Below are 25,299 nucleotides of genomic sequence, written 5' to 3' on the forward strand. Positions count from 1 at the left end.
AGTGTTTGCTGTCATTGGCTGATAATATCATGTGATGGAGCCAAAATTTGCTGACAAAAGTGAATTGTGCAGCACTGTTGCGATGTCAGTGCTTCAGAAGCTATCATGCTGTGGTTGGTGGAATTTGTATTTATACTTTTTTAATACGAAAATATGCAGTGCCCATGCTTGTGTTGTGTAAATAACTAGGGACCTTGAAACTATGGAGAGGCTTTGTCCCCCCTGTAGCCCTTAGTAGTTCACAACCCCACAACAGGCTACAGCAGTCCACTCACCCCACCACTGCCCCACACCGAACCCAGGGTTATTGTGTGGTTACGGCCCCCAGTGGATCCCCACCCCCCTCCACACCCCCACTCCCCCCTGAGAATGTCTCATACCAGGCGAGTGTAAACCCAGATGTTTGCGGGGTAGAGTAATTAAGGTTTACACATATGTGGAGACAGTGTTTGTGCAGCAATTGTCAACATAGTGTAACTGAGGTGGAGTAAGGGGAACCAGGCTGCATTCACTGAGGCAGACAGAAAACCATCTTGAAAACCATCTACAGGCTGTCTGGGACACAAGACTTTGACACTAATCCACCGGGTGGATTCGTGCCGGGGACCGGCACGCTTTCCGTCCTGGGAAACAGCGCATTATACCATGCAGCTAGCTGGGCAGACCATGTTCCCATACATCAAACATCTTTCCAAAACTCATGGTTTTATGCTGGATTTTGTCTCCTAAAGTGCCAGGAAGTTCCATGCCTGTGTATAAAAGATTTACCATTCAAAGGATTGATATGTTTTACAGCTCAGAGGGAAAGTATTGCTTTCACCCGGTAAAAAGTGTATTACCCAAGAAAAAGTGAATCTTTATTCAAGAAATCCAGGATTTGTTTTTTTTTATTGTCCATGTATGCATCTTGTGATTGGAAACGCTGTGTGGTATCCACATGAAGACAGATGTCAACTGTGTCACAGCAAGCATACCTAAAAATGTTCAAGAACGAGTTTTAAGTGAGGATAAATAAACAAACACCACCTGGATCACTTATTTTAAGTGGGGAATCTGAAAATACACTGCAACCACCTACATATCTCTCTAGAAGGACTGTGAAGATGATCTTAGACTAATTACAGAACACATGGAACTATTTGTGAACTAAATATTCCTGTGCTCAATGTGTGAATGGAATGTGAACTAATGTTAATACATGTTACAGTGGGAATACCCTCTGTCATGCACTTCACAGTGATTTTCAGGGTGTGGATGTAGCCAGTCTAACTCTGTCACATTCTTGTCATCAGTCCTATTGCTGCTAGTAAACAGTGAGTAGGTTTTTTAATGATCACTTTTACTGTTTTCATCCATTAATTTATCACTTTGATCCATGATAGTGGACTAAAATTAGAAGGAAGGAAAGGAAATTAGGATTTAACATGCCATTGACATTGTTAGAGATATACTCAAAGCTTTAATTGGACTAGGGTAGAGATGTGAATCAGCCATGCCCTTTTCAAAGAGTGCATCCCACCATTTACCTAAATAATTTATCAGAGTCACTGAAAATCTAAGTCTGTGTGGTTGTAAAGAGGTTTGACCCCTCCTCCTGCAGAATCTGAGTCCAGTGCCGTACCCACTGCATCACCTCACTCATGAAAGAAGAAAGATCCGAATTTTGAGTTAAATAACTGTTTAAAGTATATGAGACATAGTTCATGTGAAATTCACTTGATCTTGAAATTTTTGCACGTTTATGTCACAATACAATGATTTATTTTACATAAAAAAATTTATCTTCAAGGGTTTCCGTATGTGGACGTCATTATGCAGATGTCTTCTCTTAGGGTTGTGACCCCTTTAAAGCTGCCTCATTATTTCACATGGTTTACAGCCTGGTGCAAGCATTATTAATTGGTGCCACTTTAGTAGTGTACAGAGAAATTGAAGTATGCTAATTCAATGGAAGTTACTATGACAAGTGAATGTAAAGCACAGTGTTAAAGTTTGTCCCAGAGCTGTTATTTCTTCTTTTCAGTCTTTTTTCCCTTTTAACGAAAATATCATCATAGTTTTCCACCATGAATAATAACACAAACTGCTCCTTTTCAGCATTCAGATATAAGTCTTGTAGCAAAACTGGAAGCCATTACGAGTTTTTTATTCCACCAGGGCTGAAAATCACACAAACAAACGAAAAACGCTATGAGATATAGTACTATATGAACTGAGGATATGCTAGTACTCAAATAAACTCCCATCTTAGTCAAGGAAGTCATTTCCATCATAGCCTGTTTTATTTTTAAATAATCACTTTCTTCACCCCATGGGCATTTTTAAGCTGCCTGTCGATAAAAACAATGCCAGAAGTTACAGCAGCTTCAAGAAGTATAAAAAATATTAATGTACGACAGTATTATGGAACGGATAGATTGTTACTCACCATATAGTTGAGATGTTAAGTCGCAGACACGCAGAACCAAAAGACTGCTAAACAAGTGAGCTTTCAGCCAAAAGGCCTTCTTCTGAATTAGAGACAGTGGTCATGTGTGTGCGAGATGTGTTTGCGTAAATGTGAGTGTGTGTCTTGTCTGATTCAGAAGGCCTTTTGGCTGAAAGCTTACTTGTTTAGCAGTCTTTTTGTTGTGCCTGTCTGTGACTCTACATCTCAACTGCATCATTATCATCATTTGACTATCAAACAACTTAGTAGTAAACATGCCTGGTGTAGAGAGACAACTCAAGGAGCTGAAAACAAATAAGTCCCCAGGTCTGGACTGAATCCCAGTTCAATTTTTCAAAGAGTATCCTACAGCATTGGCCCCTTACTTAGCTCGCATTTATTGTGAATCTCTTGCCCAGTGCAGAGTCTCAAGAGACTGGAAAAATGCAGGTGACTCCAGTGTATAAGAAGGGCAGAAGAACGGACCCACCAAATTACAGAGCAATATCCCTAACATCAGTTTGCTGCAGAATCCTTCGATATAATCTCAGTTCAAATGTAATAAATTTTGTTGAGACCAAGAAGCTTATGTCCACAGATCAGCATAATTTAAGAAAGCATTGCTCTTGTGAAAATCAGCTTGCCTTTTTCTCACATGATATACTGCGAATTATGGATGATGGGCAACGGGCAGATTCCATATTTATAGATTTCAGGAAATTGTTTGATACAGTGCCCCATTGCAGGCTGTTAAAGAAGGTACCAGCATATGGAGTAGGTTCACAGATATGTGAGACTTCTTAAGTTATAGAACCCAACACTTTGTGGACCGAGCGAGGTGGCGCAGTGGCTAGCACACTGGATTCGCATCCGGGACGACGATGGTTCAATCCCGTCTCCGGCCATCCTGATTTAGGTTTTCCGTGATTTCCCTAAATCGTTTCAGGAAATGCCAGGATGGTTCCTTTGCAAGGGCATGGCCGATTTCCTTCCCAATCCTTCCCTAACCCGAGCTTGCGCTCTGTCTTTAATGACCTCGTTGTCGACGGGACGTTAAACACTAACCACCACCACCAACAACAACACTTTGTCCTCGACAGTGAGTGTTCATCAGAGACAAGGGTACCATCAGGAGTGCCCCAGGGAAGTGTGACAGAACCACTGTTATTCTCTCTATATACATAATTTATTTCATGGATAGTGTGGGCAGTAGACTGTGGCTGTTTTCTGATGACACTTTGGTGTATGGTAAGGTGTCATCATTGAGTGACTGTAGGAGGCTATAAGATGATTTTCCCAAAATTCCTTAATTTTTATTCTTTATGGCCAGCAGCATAATATACATCTGATAATGACATGATTATTACAGTAGATCCACTAAATAGCTGTTCATAATAAGTAATCTTTATTTATGACACCATTTTCAAGTACATCTAGAATGATGTGATGCCCATATTATGTTGTTAGTGAACTGTCTTATAACAGTCATCTACATCTACATGACTACTCTGCAATTCACATTTAAGTGCTTGGCAGAGGGTTCATCGAACCACAATCGTACTATCTCTCTACTATTCCACTCCCGAACAGCGAGCGGGAAAAACGAACACCTAAACCTTTCTGTTCTAGCTCTGATTTCTCTTATTTTATTTTGATGATCATTCCTACCTATGTAGGTTGGGCTCAACAAAATATTTTCACATTCGGAAGAGAAAGTTGGTGACTGAAATTTCGTAAAAAGGTCTCGCCATGACGAAAAACGTCTATGCTGTAATGACTTCCATCCCAACTCGTGTATCATATCTGCCACACTCTCTCCCCTATTACGTGATAATACAAAACGAGCTGCCCTTTTTTGCACCCTTTCGATGTCCTCCGTCAATCCCACCTGGTAAGGATCCCACACCGCGCAGCAATATTCTAACAGAGGACAAACGAGTGTAGTGTAAGTTGTCTCTTTAGTGGACTTGTTGCATCTTCTAAGTGTCCTGCCAATGAAACGCAACCTTTGGCTCGCCTTCCCGACAATATTATCTATGTGGTCCTTCCAACTGAAGTTGTTCGTAATTTTAACACCCAGGTACTTAGTTGAATTGACAGCCTTGAGAATTGTACTATTTATCGAGTAATCGAATTCCAACGGATTTCTTTTGGAACTCATGTGGATCATCTCACACTTTTCGTTATTTAGCGTCAACTGCCACCTGACACACCATACAGCAATCTTTTCTAAATCGCTTTGCAACTGATTCTGGTCTTCAGATGACCTTACTAGACAGTAAATTACAGCATCATCTGTGAACAGTCTAAGAGAACTGCTCAGATTGTCACCCAGGTCATTTATATAGATCAGGAACAGTAGAGGTCCCAGGACGCTTCCCTGGGGAACACCTGATATCACTTTAGTTTTACTCGATGATTTGCTGTCTATTACTACGAACTGCGACCTTCCTGACAGGAAATCACGAATCCAGTCGCACAACTGAGACGATACCCCATAGCTCCGCAGCTTGATTAGAAGTCGCTTGTGAGGAACGGTGTCAAAAGCTTTCCGGAAATCTAGAAATACGGAATCAACTTGAGATCCCCTGTCGATAGCGGCCATTACTTCGTGCGAATAAAGAGCTAGCTGCGTTGCACAAGAGCGATGTTTTCTGAAGCCATGCTGATTACGTGTCAATAGATCATTCCCTTCGAGGTGATTCATAATGTTTGAATACAGTATATGCTCCAAAACCCTACTGCAAACCGACGTCAATGATATAGGTCTGTAGTTAAATGTATTACTCCTATTACCCTTCTTGAACACTGGTACGACCTGCGCAATTTTCCAATCTGTAGGTACAGATCTATCGGTGAGCGAGCGGTTGTATATGAGTGCTAAGTAGGGAGCTATAGTATCAGCGTAATCTGAAAGGAACCTAATTGGTATACAATCTGGACCTGAAGACTTGCCCTTATCAAGCGATTTGAGTTGCTTCGCAACCCCTAAGATATCTACTTCTAAGAGACTCATGCTAGCAGATGTTTGTGTTTCAAATTCTGGAATATTCCATTTGTCTTCCCTGGTGAAGGAATTTCGGAAAACTGCGTTCAATAACTCCGCTTTAGCGGCACAGTCGTCGATAACAGTACCATCGGCACTGCGCAGCGAAGGTATTGACTGCGTCTTGCCGCTTGTGTACTTTACATACGACCAGAATTTCTTCACTGTTTTAATAAGATAGTAAATGATGTCAATATGTTGAAAATAAAATGTTAATTACAATATGACAGTGGTTTGACAGCTCCACTCTTATGACACTATATGTTAACAAATGTTTAATTAACATTTTATATTCAACCTATTGACATCATTTACCATCTTATTAAAACAGTGACAGTTATAAGACAGTCCACTAATGATATAATATGGACAGCATATCAATCTAGACATACTTGAAAATGGTGATAAAGCCAAAACTGTCATATATAAAGATTACTTATTATAAGCAGCTATTTGGTGAATCTGCTGTAATAATCATGTCTTATCAGACAAAATTCCTCATTGGTGTGATGAATGGCAGCTAGCTCTGGATGTATAAAAATATAAGTTAATGCAGATGAGTAGGAAAAACAAGGCAGTAATTTTTGGATACAGCATTTGAAGTATCATGCTTGACACAGTCACGTTTTTTTAAATACCTGGGCATAACATTACAAAGCAATGTGAAATGGAATAACATGTGAGGATTATGGTAAGAAAGTTGAATAGTCAACTTTGGTTTATTGGGAGAATTCTAGGAAAGTGTGGTTCATCTGTAAAGACCACATATAGGATGCTAGTGTGACTTATTATTGAGTACTGCTAAAGTGTTTGGGATCTGGACTAGGTCGAATTATTATCCAGAGGTGGGCTGCTAGATTTGTTACCAGTAGGTTCGAATGGCACATTGGTGTTATGGAGATGCTTTGGGAAACCAAATGGGAATCCCTGGAGGGTAGGAGACAGTCTTTTCGAGGAACATTATTGAGAAAATTCATAGAACTGCAATTTGAAGCTGACTGCAGAACAATTATGTTGCCTCCAATATACATTATGCATAAGGACCATGAATATGAGATACAAGAAATTAGGTCTTATATGGTGGCCTATAGACATACATTTTTTCCTTGTTCTGTTTACAAGTGAAGTAGGAAAGGAAATGACTAGTAGTGGTACAGGATGCCTTTCACCACGTGCCGTAAGGTGGATTGCAGAGTATCGATATAGATGTAGATGTAGATATATGGTAAGTAGAGTCTATCCTTTCCACTATATTGCCATTATTCCAGCCCGGAACAAACATTAGCGTATATTCAACTTGAAGCTGCTTTAGTTTTTGCTGTCATTTTCAAAAATGGTTGAAATGGCTCTGAGCACTATGGGACTTAACATCTGTGGTCATGAGTCCCCTAGAACGTACAACTACTTAAACCTAACTAACCTAAAGACATCACACACATCCATGCCCGAGGCAGGATTCGAACCTGTGACCGTAGCGGGCAAGCACCTCCAGACTGAAGCTCCTAGAACCGCACGGCCATGTCGGCCAGCTGTCATTTTCGCTACCAGATAACTTGAAAAGGCCCAAGGGAGTTAAAATAGCTGATAGCTAAATCATGGAATACAGTGATTATTCAAAATAAAACTACCTACACAGGAAAATGACATGCATCAAGAAATTCATACAGCTCTGGACCCATACACAGGCTGTTCCAAAGAATGGTCAGTTTTTAGGGATGTGATAGGAAGGGTCATTTGAAGCAGAAAATTTCATATGGACATATGCCGTATTGTGAACGGTTTCTGAGAGAAAACACATTGAATACACATTCTCGTTTATTTTCTGTATTGTTTGGTACATTGTGAGGTTCACACATGTACAACAGAAGTAAACATTACACTCTTATTTTTATGAAGTATTAACTAAAAATATGTGCTTTTAGCCCATTCACCTCTAAACATTATCATACACATGACATTATAGCTGCCGTACAGTTTACAATGAATGTTTGAATATCTCACCATCAACTTCAGTACATTTGTGCACTCTTGGGAGAAAAAGTGTTTTTTGTCTGAATGCCTCTGCATGTTCCATAATGATGGCAGCAATGTCCAAGACATTAATTTTGTGTAGTCACCTTTTACTTGTACATCTCAGACTACAACCCCATAAACAAAAATCTAATGGCATAATGAAATGACAATCAAATGTCTGAAAGAATAGATACCATCTTCATATAGTTAAGGCTAACCGGCCATTGACCTCATTCTTCTGTGCTGGATGCACACACATTGCCTGAACTCTTACGGGACTCGGTAAGATTGTCTGCTGCGAGTAGTGAGTGTAATGGACATTAAGTTGGGAATGTGGGTCTTATGGGAAGCATGAAAGGGATAAATCCCTGCAGTCACACTATCCTCTGTGGCTCAGATGGATAGAGCATCTGTCATGTAAGCAGGAGATCCCAGGTTCGAGTCCCAGTTGGAGCACACATTTTCGACTGTTCCTGTTGATGTTTACAACACCTGTCGACAGCTTAGGGTCTTGATTTAATTATCATTTTATTCAAAGAGTGCTGCATGGTCACTGATGGTATATGTTCTTTTGAACATGTCTGAAAGAATAGATACCATCTTCATATACTAATGGCATAATGTGTGGCAATCTTGGTGGCCAATTAATTATACTGCCATGACCAACACAGTGATTAGGGTAAATGTGGTTGGGCCCAAGAAGAAATATACATTAAATGTGTTCTACATCAGAAATCATTTAGACTAGGCATATGTCCATGTGATGTTTTTTACTTTGAAAGAGCATTCCTGTCATCACTTTTTGCTGACCATTCCACCTGAGAAACTCTGTATTGTTGTTGTAGCAGTCTTCAGTCCTAAGTCTGGTTTCATGCAGCTCTCCAAGCTACTCTATCCTGTGCATGCCTCTTCATGTCTAATTAACTACTGCAACATACATCCTTTTGAACATGTTTACTATATTCCTCTCTTGGCCTCCTTCTACAATTTTTAGCCCGTACACTTTCCTTCAGTACTAGATTGTTGATCCCTTGATGTTTCAGGATGTGTACGATGAACTGATCCCTTCTTGATCCCTTCTTTTAGTCAAGTTATGCTACAAATTTCTTTCCTCTCCAGTTATATTCAGCACTACTTCATTACTTACATGTACTCATTTAATCTTCAGCATTCTTCTGTAACACCAAAATCTTCTGTTCTCTTCTTGTCTGAACTGTTCATCATCCATGTCACTACCATACAAGGCTACACTCCAGATAAATACTTTCAGAATATGCTTCTTAACATTTTGTATCCTCTCATCAGTTATTTTAACGCAAATAGCAAAACTCATATATACTGTTTTTAGTGTATTGTTTCCTAATATAATTCCCTCAGCACTGCATAAGTTAATTCAACTACATTCCATTATCCTTGTGTGCTTTCAAATGTTCATTTATGTCCTCCTTTCAAGATACTGGCAATTCCATTCAGCTGTTCTTCCAAGTTCTTTACCGTCTCTGACAGAATTACTACGTCATTGACAAACCTCAAAATTTTTATTTCTTCTTCCTCAAAATTTTCTTTGGTTTCCTTTACAGTCTGGGAGATAGGTTTCAATACTGTGTCACTCCTGAAACACTGCTTTCCTTTCATGCCTTTAGATTCTTATAACTGCCATCTGGTTTCTGTACAAGTTGGAAGTAACCTTTCTCTCCCTGCATTTTATCCCTGGTATCTTCAGAAAATTATAGTGTGTATTCCCATCAACACTGTTAAAAGCTTTCTCTGAATCTACAAATGCTATAAGTGCATGTTTATCTTTCTTTAACCTATGTTCTAAGATAAGTCATTGGGCCAGCCTTGCATAGTCCAGCATTTCTCCAGAACTCAAACTGATGTTCCCCAAGGCTTCTACCAGTTTTTCCATTCTTCTGTCAATAATCTGTGTCAGTACTTTGCAACCATGACTTACTGGACTGATGGTTTGGAAATGTTGACACCTGTCTGCACCTACTTTCTTTGGAATTGGATTTATTACATTGTTTTTGAAGTCTGATGGTATGTCCCTTGTCTCATACATCTTGCTCACCCATTGGAAGAGTTTTGTCATAGCTAGTTCTCTAAAAAATATCAGTAGTTCAGACAGCATGTCATCTACTCGAGGGGCCTTGTTTCGACTTAGGTGTTTCAGTGCTCTGTCAAATTCTTCCCACAATATAATACCTGGTGTCTCATCTTCCTCTACATTCTCTGCCCTTTCTATAATACTGCCTGCAAATTCATTGGACTGGTGTAGCCCCTCTATATACGCCTTTTCAGCTTGCTCTTCTTTGCTTAGTACTGGTTTTCTATCTAACCTCTTAATATTTATACAGCTGCTTCTCTTTTCTCTGAAGACTTCTTTATTCTCCTTCAGGTGGTATCACGACCATTAACTCTTTAATGATTTGAGCTAACAAGCTGTCTAGCAATTTGTTATATTGGAATTAAAATTAAAACTTACTTTTGCAACATGTGTAGGACAAAGAACTCCGTGACCTATATATTATAGCAAACAAAGAAGTAAATGCAAATAAATACATTAGATATTAGGAATGAATGAAAGATTGGCAAGAAAAATTACATTCAGAATGAAACTAGGTACATATTACAGAAAAGTATTTATCTGCTAAGCATAAAAGTCACTCAAATAGGTTTCCAACTTAGTTAACCTCCTAAAAAAAAGTAGGACCATTTTTGAAGGGGGGGGGGAGATTAAGCAGAGCAGAGATACTCAGATCAAAGGACACACATCTGGACAGAATAAATGGAAACTCAGCACACTGTTGTATTATCAGCTGTTGATTTGTTTCTTGTCTTATTCTGTAGTGTTCTCACCTACTTTGGGTTTTGTTTCCCTCTCCTCCATTAGATGGATGAGCTTCTGGCTCCAAAAATTAATATATAAGCTTTTGCCTGTCTCTGTTGGCATATTGTAACTATAATTCAGCCAGAATATAAATGATTTAAGAGTTCAGGAAACAACTCACTGAATAGTAGAAATGTTGAGCCATTGACAGGTACACAATATGGCAACCTAATATTGCATTGATAACTATAGAAATACAGCAGACATAGACACAGCTTCAATACAGAAAGAATAAAAACAAGTGGCAAATAATCCATGCTGTGATATTTGCATGCCATCACTTTTAAATGTTCTTTAAAAGTACTGGTAACTAACGTAAGAAATAATTTTTTGTTCCTGTTTAAATACAAAGAAACGAGCATTTTGTTCCACACAGTTCTTTAATTTTGTATATGTTTTTAGGTTGATTGTGCCAAGGGACCAGCTTCAGACAAATCATCATTTGCTGCACTGGTCAAAGAGTTAAGGCAGGCCTTTGAGCCTAAGGGATTGTTGTTATCTTCAGCTGTATCTCCAAGCAAAACTGTAATTGATGCAGGTATAGGAATAGAAATGTCATTCATTTGCAGTGTGTTTTTTTTGTATGCTTTTAGATGTTTCTTACACTTTTTATGTTCTCATCCAGGTTATGATGTTAAAACTCTGGCAGAGAATCTTGATTGGATAGCAGTGATGACTTATGATTTCCATGGCCAGTGGGACAAGAAAACAGGACATGTAGCACCTCTTTATTTCCATCCTGATGACGATTTCTACTTCTTTAATGCTGTAAGTAACAAAAGAAATAAGTTGCACTCTGTACTGTATCTTATGAAGTACTCTTAAACTTGAGAAAACTTGTAATGTTAGACAATTGCTAACAGACAGTCATGCTACTTTTGTTAACATGGGCAATGGAACACCAGTGGACTGCATCAGCATCAAAAGAGTTTACTTTCTTTGTTTTTACACAATACAAAAAGACTTATGCATCATGAATGTGCTAGGACAACAACAACACAAAGCTGCACTCAGAACAGTATTGTGTGATGACTGGAAATTATATTACCATATTTATATGAACAAACCATCAAGAAATGAATTAAATGCACTGAAATGAAGCAAATTAATCAATGTGGATGACATCAATAAAGATGTAGTGACACAGAATGATATCAGTGCAATGCATTCAAACATGTTGAACCTGCATAGTAATAAACCTGCAATGACAAAGGCAAATCTGTCAGATCAGGACTCACACCTGCGTTTGATTCAGGCCTAGATGCATACCTAGATAGCCTAATTATTAAGGATGAATGCTCATGAAAACAGGAAATCCAGAAATATACACTGAGGTAACAGAAGTTATGGGACAGTGATATGCGCATATACAGATGGCAGTATTATCATATACACAAGATATAAAAGGGGAGTGCATTGACAAATCTGTCATTTATACTCATTTGATTCATGTGAATGGGTTTCTGATGTGATTATGGCCGCACTACAGGAATTGGCATACTTTGAACATGGAATGGTAGTTGTAGCTTGATGCGTAGGATATTCCATTTCAGAAATCATTATGGAATTTAATATTCCATGATCTATAGTGTCAAGAGTGTCCGGAGAATGCCACATTTCAGACACTACCACTCACCACAGGCAGCACAGTGCCCAACATCCTTCGCTCAACAACTAAGAGCAACATTGTTTTACATAGTTGTCAGTGTTAACAGACAAGCAACGATGTGTGAAATAACTGCAGAAATCAATGTGAAATTTAATGAATGTATCCATTAGGACAGTGTGGCAAAATCTGGCCTTAATGGGCTATGGCAGCAATTGACCGACACGAGTGCCTTTGGTAACAGGACGACATCGCCTGCAGCACCTCTCCTGGGCTCGTGACCATATTGATTGAATCCTAGATTACTGGAGAACCATGGCCTGGTTAGGTGAGTCCCAATTTCAGTTGGGACTCACTCAGAGCTGATGGGTGGGGTTTGGGTGTGGTGCAGACCCCACAAAGCCATGGACCCAGGTTGTCAACAAGGCACTGTGCATGTGGTTGGTGGCTCCATAACAATGTCAGCTGCTTTTATATGAAATGGACTGGGACCTCTAGTCCAATTGAACTGATCTTGATTGGAAATGATTATGTTCAGCTACTTTGAGATCATTTGCAGCCATTCGTGAACTAATAAATGTCATGTGACTAGGGCCTCCCATTGGGTAGACCATTCAGTGGGTGCAAGTCTTTCGATTTGATGCCACTTCGGCAACTTGCATGTTGATGGGAATGAAATAATGAAGATCAGGACAACACAACACCCAGTCCCTGAGTGGAGAAAATCTCCGACTCACCCAGGAATTGAACCCAGACTCTTAGGATTGACATTCTGTCGCGCTGACCACTCAGCTACTGGGGGCGGAAGTTCGTGAACTTATTGTTCCTAAAAAAACAATGGAATTTCCATGGATGATAAGGCACCATTCACCAGGCCACAGTTGTTCATGATTGGTTTGGAGAACATTCTGGACAATTCAAGCAAACCTAGATTGCCTGAAATGAATCAGATTGAACACTTATGGGACATAATCGAGAAGTCAGATCGTACAGAAAATTTTGCACCAGCAACACTTTTGCAATTGTGGATGGCCAGAGAGGTGACTTGGCTCACTATTTCTTCAGGGGAATTTGAACCAGTTGTTGAGTCCATGCCACGTCAAGCTGCTGCATTACATGGAGCAAAAGGAGGTCCAACATAATATTAGGAGGTATCCCAAGACTTTTGTCACTTCAGTGTATACCATCCTGGTCTGCTGCTGTTGGGTTCAATCTCAATGTTTAGTACATTATAATTGTGTGGCATACTGATGGTCAGATGTCACTGGAAATGTACTTAACAAACCTCTCACTATACGGAGTGACACTGTGCAGTTATAGTGAAAAGGTTGTGGAGGTAACAAAGTTACCACTAGCAAGTTATGAAGCAATTTTTACATGAATACAGACCTATTCCTTTCATCACTTAGCATGTGCCCTAATCTTCTCTGTCTGTTACATATTTTCCATACTCACCAGAATGCGCAGGCACAGTTGTGTGTCTCTCTTCAGCTGTGTGATCACAATTTTCAGCACTCGTAGTACATACACTCCTGTGGTGACTTTCTGATCCAAATCGAGCAGTCCCATTACTTACTCGTATGATGCCTTTTATGCATCATTCAGCTCAGTTATTCACTGTGTGCCTCAATTAATTGCTTCCACATTTGTCATTGGCCTGATGTTTTATGAGGCTTTATCAGTGACTGAAACAGATTTTCGTTTGTTATGTGTGCCTCAATTAATTGCTTCCACACTTGTCATTGTCCTGATGTTTTATGAGGCTTTATCAGTGACTGAAACAGATTTTCGTTTATTACTCTTAACAAACAAAAATCTGTGCTTTATGTGGATCTGGGAAATACTGCTTGTCAGTATCCTCTACCTACAACATCAAACAGATGCATCCCTGACATCCCTGCAGAAGAGTGGCAGAATGTAAATCACATTTTTTTCTGAAAGTTTTCATGATCTGATAAGAGGACAAAAATCTATTTTAAGAGTTTTGTGGTGTTGCTCCCATATTAATAATGGCCAAAGCATGAAATATCTAGATTTGTGGGGCATTCAGCAGTGACAGTGGCCTGTGTTGGAAACCATGGGAACATGAGGCCATGCATACTCGCCATTGAAGTTTTCGTCAACCACAAGGGAGGATCACTGTATTATGCACCAAGCACATCGTAGCCACTTCACATCTGCTCCTACCCTCTGAGAACAAGTATTGGATTCACTGTAACACTCTGTAGTACTCTGAACCATTGACTGGAGACTGACAGCAGCCAGTTTAGTGTCTTACCACCCCAAACATAGGCTGCCGTTAAAACTGCTACTAAACTTGTGTTGTGTCATGGCTGCAAAGCTGTGGCTGCTGATGAGCAGCATCACATTGTTTTCAGTAGTGAATTGTGGTTCTGCACTACCCCAAATGACTGTCATCAGTTGAGTATAGGTGCAACCTGGGAAGAGGTCTCATTCTTCCAATGTTCTGGAGAGGCACAGCAGTGTTACTCTTGATGTGATGTTGTTGGGTGCCATTGGCTATGACTCCAGGCTACATGGTTGGTAGCAATTTAGGATACTCTGATGACACAACAGTTAGTCATGGACATCCTATGTCCTCATGTGTTACTTCTTGTGTGACAGTATCATGGTGCCATTTTTCAACAGGACAATGATTATCAACAAAAAGCACATATGTCTCTAAACTGTCAGTGTGATATTGAGATTTTCCTGCAGCTAACAATATCCACAGATCTGTCCCCAATAGAACATGTCTGTGTTCTCTGTAAATTTTGATTTTGTAATCACGAAAATAACATCACATACTCTCTCAACCCATGAAGTTTTATTTTGGTTACTCCTCTCCTTCTGGGTGCTTAACTTTTTTTGTCAGATACTGCATACTACTTGAAATTCAAAGCTTTCTACAAGTCAAATGAAGAATCATACATTTTCCTTAAGATGGCTGTACAAATAGCAGATAAGTAAAAGTGTATGTTGTACTTTTGAAACTATGGGGCTAAAGTTGGCAGCCTGGCACAGAGATGTCATGATAACAATGAAATTTGGCTTTTATTGTGTAGGAACATGTTGCAAGATGATGTAAATCAAGTATCACTGTGATCTTAAGAATGGTTGTGTCTGTACATCTTTTGAAACTAGCCATGTTGCATATTTTAAGACACAAGCAGCTAAATTCAAATGGTTTCCTAAGTCTCTTGAAGATGAGAAAGATATCCCAATTCTGCAACCACAAATAAAAAAAAATCAAGAAAATGCATTGTATCACTTTGGGCAATTGTAAATTAATGATTTGTGAAGTAGCCAACACTATAGGATGTCAGAAGAAAAAGTAGGACACATTTTCCATGAAGTATGATCTACAAGAAAGCTGTGTGCAAGATGTGATCTGTCTTTGCTGAATACTAAGTAGGAGGAAACTAATTTACCAGAAATATTTGTATCATTTTACTGCACAAGGAATGCATTTATGTTGTGCTCTGGCCTGTACTGTGGTTGAGGCATGAATACATAAAATCATGCTAGAACTGGAACAGTAGTCAAAGCTGTGGGTGGAAGCTGATAGCACTGCATCAAAATGAAGAATCCATTTAATTTGCTGGGCAGATTGTGGCTACCATTTTACACTCACATATTGATTACAGAGAAATAATAAAATGTCATCCCAAGTTTCTGAAAATTCTATAGTATATCTCTAAAGAGTCTTCATCATTTCAGAACTTCTCCATTAATTACTGGATATCAGAAGGAGCACCCAGGCGCAAAATCGTCATGGGTATGCCTTTGTATGGCCAGTCTTTCCAACTGGAGAAAGCTTCTACTAATGGACTAAATGCGCGATCTACTGGACCAGGCCAGGCTGGAGAATTCACAAGGGCTGCTGGTTTTCTGGCCTATTATGAGGTAACAGATGAGTTCTGTATGGACTTTCAGTCACTTCTGCTTACTTTAGAACACTAATAAACTTAAAATACTAGTAATTTTATACCATTCATATCAGCTGTTGTCTGCCTGTTCTATAGAGTTTTCACTGCATAACTAAATTTTATATTTATGACTGGATGCTTTGGTTCTTCTCTGAAGAACACACAGTTTATGCTAATTTAGTTGTATGTGCTTCACCCTCATTTAAATTTCATTATTTCATACTTTTGTATTGTTTTAGGCAGTGGTGGCTCATGCAAAATGTTACCAATATGCTACAATGTGATGGCCTATAGAGTTTTTATTCAGAAGGGTAGTAATCATAAACCAATAAAACAATGGAAACTCCTGGTTGGAATATCAACAATATAGGAAGAGATAGGTTGTTACTGACCATAAAGATGACACATTAAGTCAGAGACAGGCACAATTAAAAGATGCTTACACATAAGCCTTTGGCAACAGCCTTCATCAGAAAAAGAAAGAGAAACACACACCATTTATTTACATAAGCAATCACACCTCACACACATGATCGCCAACTCCTGAAGCTTGGGCCAGAATGCATTCTGGTCTGATCTGCCAGAGTTGGCGATCATGTGTGCATGAGTGAATGAGTGGTGTGTGTTTCTCATTCTTTTGCTGATGAAGGCTGTGGCCAAAAGCTTATGTGTAACTGTCTTTTAATTGCATCTACCTGAAAAATAATGTGTCATCTGTAGAGTAAGTAGCAATCAGTTTTTTCCTACATTGTTGAATATATTAATTTTACATACATAAATTGAATTGTTTAAATATATTCAAATTTCATAATTAATAGTTTAACATTGGAAGGAAAAAAATAAAATTAAAAATTGATGATAACAGGGGCAATTGAACACAGGTTGAAAAATTGCCAGTCAGTGGACTTGGCCAGTTGGCCAAGGTGCCGTTAGGTCAACTGCTCCTCAAAAGTCCCTCATACTCTACATTTGCACAATACATTAAACATTCTTTCAAAGAAAAACTGATCTGGTGCTGTAAACAGCATACCAATCATTGTGCCAGAAGGGATGATGAAATATCAGAGCATGTGCAGTTGAAAGCAGACAGCTGTGTTCCATCTCTGAGTTGTTCATATCACAGCTGAGCATAAGCTCAGTACTCCACATTGGTTTGTATTTATCATGGAGAGAGAACTACAAGACGTGTTTTCATCAATTTTATTTTCATACCAGAAATTCATTCGAAGAAAAATGGAATAATTTTAGTGGAGTTTCTTGCTTGCATTCAAAAAGAAATGGTGTAATTTTAGTGTGATTTATGGCTTACATTTGAAGAGAAATGAAATAATTTTAGTGCAATATTTACAGGCTACTGCAGCACATAACCAGCTGCCACTGTACTAGGTATCAGTAGTAAAGGACTGTATATATATTTGCAAAGCTGATCACTGCATGACCTTTAAAACAATCATCATCATGTCACATGGCTGAAACACAATCTCATCATCACATTAGTTCTTGGTTGCTGTCACAATGAGACATACATTTTTTATTTTAAAATCAAAGCTGAGCATACTTTTTACACTAATTCATATGATAAATTTTTGCTAGACATTCATGTCTATTATCCATATGAAGCATGGTCTTTTCTAGAAAGAAAACTGCTGTGTACAATGGCTGTTCTTATCATGTTTCAGATTTGCGACAGAATTAAGAACAAAGGATGGACAGTTGTGCAGGACCCAGAGCGAAGGATGGGACCATATGCATTCAAAGGCAACCAATGGGTCAGTTTTGATGATGTTGCAATGATTCAACAAAAGGTATGATTATTGCATTTCTTACGTAGTCTCCATTACCCCTTGTTTCCTTTGTACAGTTCAAAAATATCATGACTGTTTTGCTTAGTTAAACACGTTATTTGTTGTATGTTAAATTTTGTTTTCCTCTCTATTGCTCCTGATCATAATTGCCTTATTATTACATCCACTCTTATGTCTCTTGATAAATAAATCACACCAGTTCTTGCACCTGCCCTGGAGTAAGTTACTTACATCTACTTACATGATTAGCTTTATTGTTATTTGACTCATGGTTGTTTCTGCCTGCTATCTTAACTTTATCACATATTGAAGTCTGTGTAACTTCTTCTGCCTGTCACTGTCCTTCTTTCTCAACTCTCATCATTATTCCATATTTTTAAATCAGTTACAACACATGTCTGGTTGAAAAAGCTCAGTTACTTAGATATAATTTTCATGTATTGATACTTATGTGAATATTGCTTCATATCTTCTTGAATGTAATTTATTTTGATTTACTGTTGTATATGTGTTAGTATCCATTTCACATGGAGCAGTCTGAATCATCAATAAACTGAGTGTGACTGGTACCAAATAATATTGGTTATGCTGGTCACAAGAAGTTTACAAACTATAACATAATTTTCATATTGTAAGGGATGTTTAGAGTTAAACTATCTAATTTTGGTCTATTTAATATTTTATAACAATTACTGCTGTTTTTGTAGAGTGAATACATAAGGAAAATGGGCCTTGGTGGTGGAATGATATGGGCCCTTGACCTAGATGATTTCCGCAATCGATGTGGTGGTGGTACACATCCTCTTCTAAACACAATTCGCACAGTATTGGCAGCACCACCAGGAGGAGATGGAGGTATGCACAAAGCAACCAACAAAAGTTAATTTACATTATGTCATTGATTTTATTTAACATTCACATTCACAGGATAAATTAGTAAGATGTGAAAGTATCAGGTGAAATAACTGTTTATTGCATCTGTGGATTTTTTCCCCAGTCACATTACTCATTAGGACAGTAAAGGCTTTCAACAGCAAATTGTCAGTCAGTGTTGTGCCTTCGTATGATTTTCTGGAGTTATTCAGATAAATTTCAGTGATACTTACTCTTGAACCAAAACACATAAAAAAACCAGGTAAAACTGGATAGGAAAAAATATAAACTTACGAAGCAAGTCCTCCAAGCTCCTTACGTGTGGCAATGAAATCAAAGGGAACATAATCAAGCAGAGCCATTAGGTCAAGATAGCCAGTTGTGACTGGCAGAGAAAATGGAGTGTGCTCCCTGCCACTGTTGGATGACCAGCTGCCTGCAGCAAGTCGTATACTCCTAGCTTACTTATTTGTTACATAGTTTAATTCTTAATTTCTTTACGTGTTTTTGGGTACTTGCATTGTTTAATTCATAAATTTTGGACGTATTATAGTATTTGAGAGTTGTAGCATTGCACTTTAGTGTTTACTTCATAGTTTCTTACTTAAATTGGATTTGAGTTTCGTATAGGAGTTGTAATTATGAGTTTTAGTTACTGTAATCATAAATTCAGGCAGATTGTAGCGCAGTCGTTAGGCATTTGTACAGGTTAGTTCATACATTCTTTGCGTGTTTCCCTTGCGTTATCTAGGCATGGACTTGTGTTTCAGTAACTGTTGTTCAACATCGTTTAGAATGGACAGGGACTGTGATTATTGTGTTCGGATGAAGGCTGATTAGGCATCCCTTCGCTCACAGCTGCAAGTGGCACTGACTTTGGTCACGCAGCTTGAGGCTGTTGCCAATGGGCACCACTGTGGGGAGCCGGACTTGGGTATCACGGGGATGTCAACCTCGTCCTGTCTGTCCCCAGATCAGTCTGCCACTGTGGTCGCCCCGGTTGCTGCCCACAGTGGGGCTGAGCCCTCGCCTGTGGTTGATTGGGAGGTCGTTCCAAGGCGTGGCAGGCAGCGAAAGACGTCCCCGGAGGTTGATCAGAAAGCCTCCCCGGTGCGTCTGACAAACAGGGTTCAGGTACTGTCTCTGGCTGAGCCAGATGCAGCTGCCTGCCCTGTTTCAGTTGGTGATTCTCAGCCTTCAAGGTCCAGGCAATCGCAGAGGGTGGGCTTATTGGTAGTTGGGAGCTCCAAGTTAGGCCCCTTAGGGATATGGCGGCTAAGGAGGGGAAGAAATCCAGTGTGCACTCCATGTGCATTCCTGATGTGGAAAGGGTCCTACCGGATGCCATGAAGAGCGCAGGGTGCAGCCAGCTGCAGGTGGTGGTACGTGTCGGCACTAATGATGTGTGTCGCTTTGGATCTGAGGAAATTCTCTCTGGATTCCAGCGACTATCTGATTTGGTGAAGGCTGCCAGTCTTGCTTACGAGATGAATGCAGAGCACACCATCTGCAGCATCAGTGACAACTGACTGTGGACCTATGGTGCAGAGCCGGGTGGAGGGTCTCAATCAGAGGCTCAGACGGTTTCGTGACGGTGTTGGCTGCAGATTCCTTGACTTGCACCAGAGGGTGATGGGGTTTCGGGTTCCGCATAATAGGTCAGGAGTTCACTACATGGGTAGTGAAGGCTGAGTGGCATGGACTGGGCGGTTTTTTAGGTTAGAAGGCCTCGGGAAAGTACCGGGTGGGCTGCAATCTCAAAGGGTGCATGGCAAATACAGGACATTCTGGGATCAAGTAACAGTCGGAATTGTAGTTGTAAATGTAGTTGTGCTGGGAAAGTCCCTGAGCTTCAAGTGCTAATAGATAGATACTCCGTGTGAATTGGTATGGGTGGAGATTATACTTAACAGCCGAACAAAGTTAATAATTCGCTCCTTCTAGCGACCCCCCAGACTCCGATGATATAGTTGCTGAACAGTTCAGAGAAAATTTGAGTCTCATAACAAATAAATACCCCACTCATACGGTTATAGTTGGTGGGGACTTCAACCTTCCCTCAATATGTTGGCAAAACTACTTGTTCAAAACCGGTGGTAGGCAGAAAACATCTTCCGAGATTGTTCTAAATGCTTTCTCCAAAAATTATTTTGAGCAGTTAGCCCACGAACCCACACGAATTGTAAATGGTTGTGAAAACACTCTTGACCTCTTAGCCACAAACAATGCAGAGCTAATAGAGAGCATCATGACTGATACAGGGTTTAGTGATCACAAGGTCATAGTAGCCAGGCTCAATACCATTTCTTCCAAATCCACCAGAAACAAACGCAAAATAATTTTATTTAAAAAAGCGGATAAAGTGTCACTAGAAGCCTTCCTAAGAGACAATATCCATTCCTTCTGAACTGACTATGCAAATGTAGACAAGATGTGGCTCAAATTCAAAGATATAGTAGCAACAGCAGTTGAGAGATTCATACCTCATAAATTGGTAAGAGATGGAACTGATCCCCCATGGTACACAAAACAGGTCCGAATGCTGTTGCAGAGGCAACAGAAAAAGCATGTGAAGTTCAGAAGAACGCGAAATCCCGAAGATTGGCTAAAATTTACAGAAGCACGAAATTTGGCACGGACTTAAATGTGAGATGCCTGTAATACATTCCACAACGAAACATTGTCTCAAAATTTGGTAGAAAATCCGAAGAAATTCTGGTCGTATTTAAAGTACACAAGGGGAAAGACGTTGTCAATACCTTCGCTGCGCAGTGCCAATGGTACTGTTACCGTCAACTGTGCTGCTAAAGTGGAGTTATTGAACGTAGTTTTCCGAAATTCCTTCACCAGGGAAGACAAATGGAATATTCCAGAATTTGAAACACAAACAGCTGCAAGCATGAGTTTCTTAGAGGCAGATACCTTAGGGGTTGCGAAGCAACTCAAATCACTTGATACGGGCAAGTCTTCTGGTCCAGATTGTATACCGATTAGGTTCCTTTCAGATTACGCTGATACAATAGCTCCCTGTTTAGCAATCACATACAACCGCTCACTGACCGATAGATCTGTACCTGCAGATTGGAAAATCGCGCAGGTCGTACCAGTGTTTAAGAAGGGTAGTAGGAGTAATCCATCGAACTACAGACCTATATCATTGACGTCAGTTTGCAGTAGGGGTTGGAGCATATATTGTATTCAAACATTATGAATTACCTCGAAGGGAACAATCTATTGATACGTAATCAGCATGGTTTCAGAAAACATCGTTCTTGTGCAATGCAGCTAGCTCTTTATTCTCACAAAGTAATGGCTGCTGTCGACAGGGGATCTCAAGTTGATTCTGTATTTCTAGATTTTCGGAAAGCTTTCGACACCGTTCCTCACAAGCAACTTCTAATCAAGCTGCGGGCCTATGGGGTATCGTCTCAGTTGTGCGACTGGATTCGTGATTTCCTGTCAGGAAGGTCGCAGTTGATAGTAATAGACGGCAAATCATCGAGTATAACTGATCTGATATCAGGTGTTCCCCAGGGAAGTGTCCTGGGACCTCTGATGTTCCTGATATATATAAATGACCTGGGTGACAATCTGAGCAGTTCTCTTAGGTTGTTAGCAGATGATGCTGTAATTTACCATCTAGTAAGGTCATCCGAAGACCATTATCACTTGTAAAGTGATTTAGAAAAGATTGCTGTGTGTTGTGGCAGGTGGCAGTTGACGCTTAATGATGAAAAGTGTGAGGTGATCCACATGAGTTCCAAAAGAAATCCGTTGGAATTTGATTACTCGATAAATAGTACAATGCTCAAGCCTGTCAATTCAGCTAAGTACCTGGGTTTAAAAATTACGAACAACTTCAGTTGGAAAGACCACATAGATAATATTGTGGGGAAGGCAAGCCAAACGTTGCGTTTCATTGGCAGGACACTTCAAAGATGCAACAAGTCCACTAAAGAGACAGCTTACACTACACTCGTTCGTCCTCTGTTCGAATATTGCTGTGCGGTGTGGGATCCTTGCCAGGTGGGATTGACAGAGGACATCGAAAGGGTGCAAAAGCAGGTAGCTCATTTTGTATTATCACCTAATAGGGAAGAGAGTGTGGCAGATATGATACACGAGTTGGGATGGAAGTCATTAACGCAAAGACGTTTTTCGGCCCGGCGAGATCTATCTATGAAATTTCAGTCACCTACTTTCTCTTCTGAATGCGAAAATATTTTGTTTAGCCCAACCTACATAGGTAGGAATGATCATCAAAATAAAATAAGAGAAATCAGAGCTCGAACAGAAAGGTTTAGGCGTTCGTTTTTCCTCCGCACTGTTCGGGAGTGGAATGGTAGGGAGATAGTATGATTGTGGTTCGATGAACCCTCTGCCAAGCACTTAAATGTGAATTGCAGAGTAATCATGTAGATGTAGATGTAGATGTAGGTAAAGGAAGCTCATATCCTAACTTGTCTGAACAAATGTGACATGAAATTATGAAATTGTATGTAGAAAATGGACTACTGTGTACAATAACAGGAATGTATATTTTATGACTGCAGAGATGAAGGAATGACCTTATTTGGTTTCGAATAGTGAAACAAAAGTGGCAGAAAAAAATGGCAATGGTCATATCTAATTAAAGAAAGCCAAAACTACATTCTTCAATAAACGTTATTGTCATACTGTTAACCATTTACAGCTGAGAGAAAAAAATTCTTATTATGTTGTACTACATTATAATGAAGTAAAACATGGAAACAATCTGTACTAATTGTGATGTGATAGGATAACGATGGGGTCTCATAGGTTGTAAAGAGAGAGAGGAGCCCCTGGAATAAAATTGATGGAAGGTGAAACAGTAGGATTTGTTAAGTTCTCTGGCATTTAGTGCTGATTTTGTGGTTAGAGAAAGGTACAAAGTGATGGACGTTATTGAGTGTCTTATTTGTGTTAATTAGATGTCTGATAGAGAAGGGTTGCTAGTCCCCATCCCCTTACTGGGCACTGCCCAGGTGTTGGATAAGAGATTGTTCTCCAGATATAAGGGTACTGGGATAATAAAATACCTGGGGCAAACCGAAACTAATATGGACATGAAAGGATTGTCAAGCTGTGGTGAGGGTAACTTTCCTAGTGGCAGAGCACCACAAAAATCAAGACTCCTGGTCACCACATTTGGGACTGTGCAGAAGGTTTTCAATTCATTCATGTAAAACAGTGACTGGTCAGAATACTCAACATATGTTTCAGGAACAGGACATAATTTACTGAACATGAATAAGAATATCTGAAGTATTGGACCTATCACTAAATGGATTCACTTTCAAAACAGTTCACCAAACAGATGAAGGCAGTCTTTTTAGTAAAGACAGCAAAATAAAAAAATATTGTGTGACTAGGACCATCCCTCAGGTAGACCGTTTGCCTGGTGCAAGTCTTTCAATTTGACGCTACTTCAGTGTCTTGCACGTCAATGGGGATGATATGATGATGATTAGGACAAAACACAACACCCAGTCCCTGAACGGAGAAAATCTCCGACCCAGACAGGAGTCAAACCAGGGCCCTTAGGATTGACTTTCTGTCGAGCTGACCACTCAGCTACCAGGGGTGGGCAAGACACCAAAATGAATATAGAAATAGATGCCCATCTAGAATCAGCTAACAAAACACTTCACAGTTTATATCAGTATCTTAAAGCATATCACTCAGTACTAACTCTAAAATTTAGCTGTCTTACCAGTAATATTATGTGGATGTGAAGCTTTAACATACAGAAAGAAAGAGGAAGAAAAATTATTAATATATGAAAGGAAAATATTAAGAAATGTTTTGTATGTGTTATCAGTGAAACCAACAAGGAATAGAGGATAAAAAATATAAATATGGGAGTTGAACAAACATTATAATGTCATTGAAGGGCTAAAGAAGAGGAGGTTGAACTGGGATGGACATACAGCAAGACTGTCAGAGCATAGGCTACCTGTTGTAGCATTGTCTAGAATAATAGCTGCAATGAGAAGAAGAGGAATGTAGGTGCTGAGACAACATCCATGATGACAGCTAGGATGAACCTCAGTATCAAAAGCACAACCAACAGACTCAGCAGAAAGAAATGGAAGAGGCTTGTAGAGCAGGCACATGGTTGATAAGGTCCATAAGGTGATGTAAGTGAAGAGAGAATGGAGAATAAAATCAGAATAAAGTAATATGAAGGAGGGAAGCATATTTAATACTCAGCTGAACATTTATATTTTTAGTGCTTGCCTCATATCAAAAAATATCTGATAGAAATTGTGGGCATAAATACTGGAACTTCACAATTGTTTTTCTTTTTTGTGGACCCATTAGAAACTTTGTTGGGTATTTAGTTTGTAGCATTTGTCAGTTTGCTCATTAAGTAAAGAATAGCAATAAATAAATGAGGAATAGCCACTATATACCAGCAAATCATTCCTGGAGCAGACATATCTAGTATTAGGGCACAAAAAGGTCCATTGACAACAGTTTGAAAATGTATCCTCTTAGGTTTTCTGATGTTGTGCCTAGTTGATAATTCCTACACACCATCACAGCCAAAGTGGAGAAACAATATATCAAGCAATAAATTTGTGAATTCAAGCAAGCAAATTGACAGAGAATTCAACATGAATCATGGATCTACCACATTATTGTGCATGACCTTAAGTAAAAGGGTGTGCTGAAAAATAATGCC

At 39.5% G+C, this 25,299-nt stretch overlaps 1 protein-coding gene across 2 annotated transcripts in view; it reads left to right on the forward strand.

The window, feature by feature from the left end:
• LOC126354154 (probable chitinase 10) overlaps nt 1-25,299 on the forward strand; it is a 256,966-nt gene that overhangs the window by 180,643 nt on the left and 51,024 nt on the right. For both annotated transcript variants that reach the window (XM_050003569.1, XM_050003570.1), the window contains 5 exons: nt 10,780-10,915; nt 11,003-11,145; nt 15,704-15,889; nt 17,592-17,717; nt 18,425-18,572. In XM_050003569.1, coding sequence (XP_049859526.1) covers nt 10,780-10,915; nt 11,003-11,145; nt 15,704-15,889; nt 17,592-17,717; nt 18,425-18,572 — 739 coding nt within the window. The remainder of the gene's footprint in view (nt 1-10,779; nt 10,916-11,002; nt 11,146-15,703; nt 15,890-17,591; nt 17,718-18,424; nt 18,573-25,299) is intronic.

Source organism: Schistocerca gregaria, chromosome 3, assembly GCF_023897955.1.
Source record: "Schistocerca gregaria isolate iqSchGreg1 chromosome 3, iqSchGreg1.2, whole genome shotgun sequence".
In the NCBI taxonomy this organism is placed as follows: Eukaryota; Metazoa; Arthropoda; class Insecta; order Orthoptera; family Acrididae; genus Schistocerca; species Schistocerca gregaria.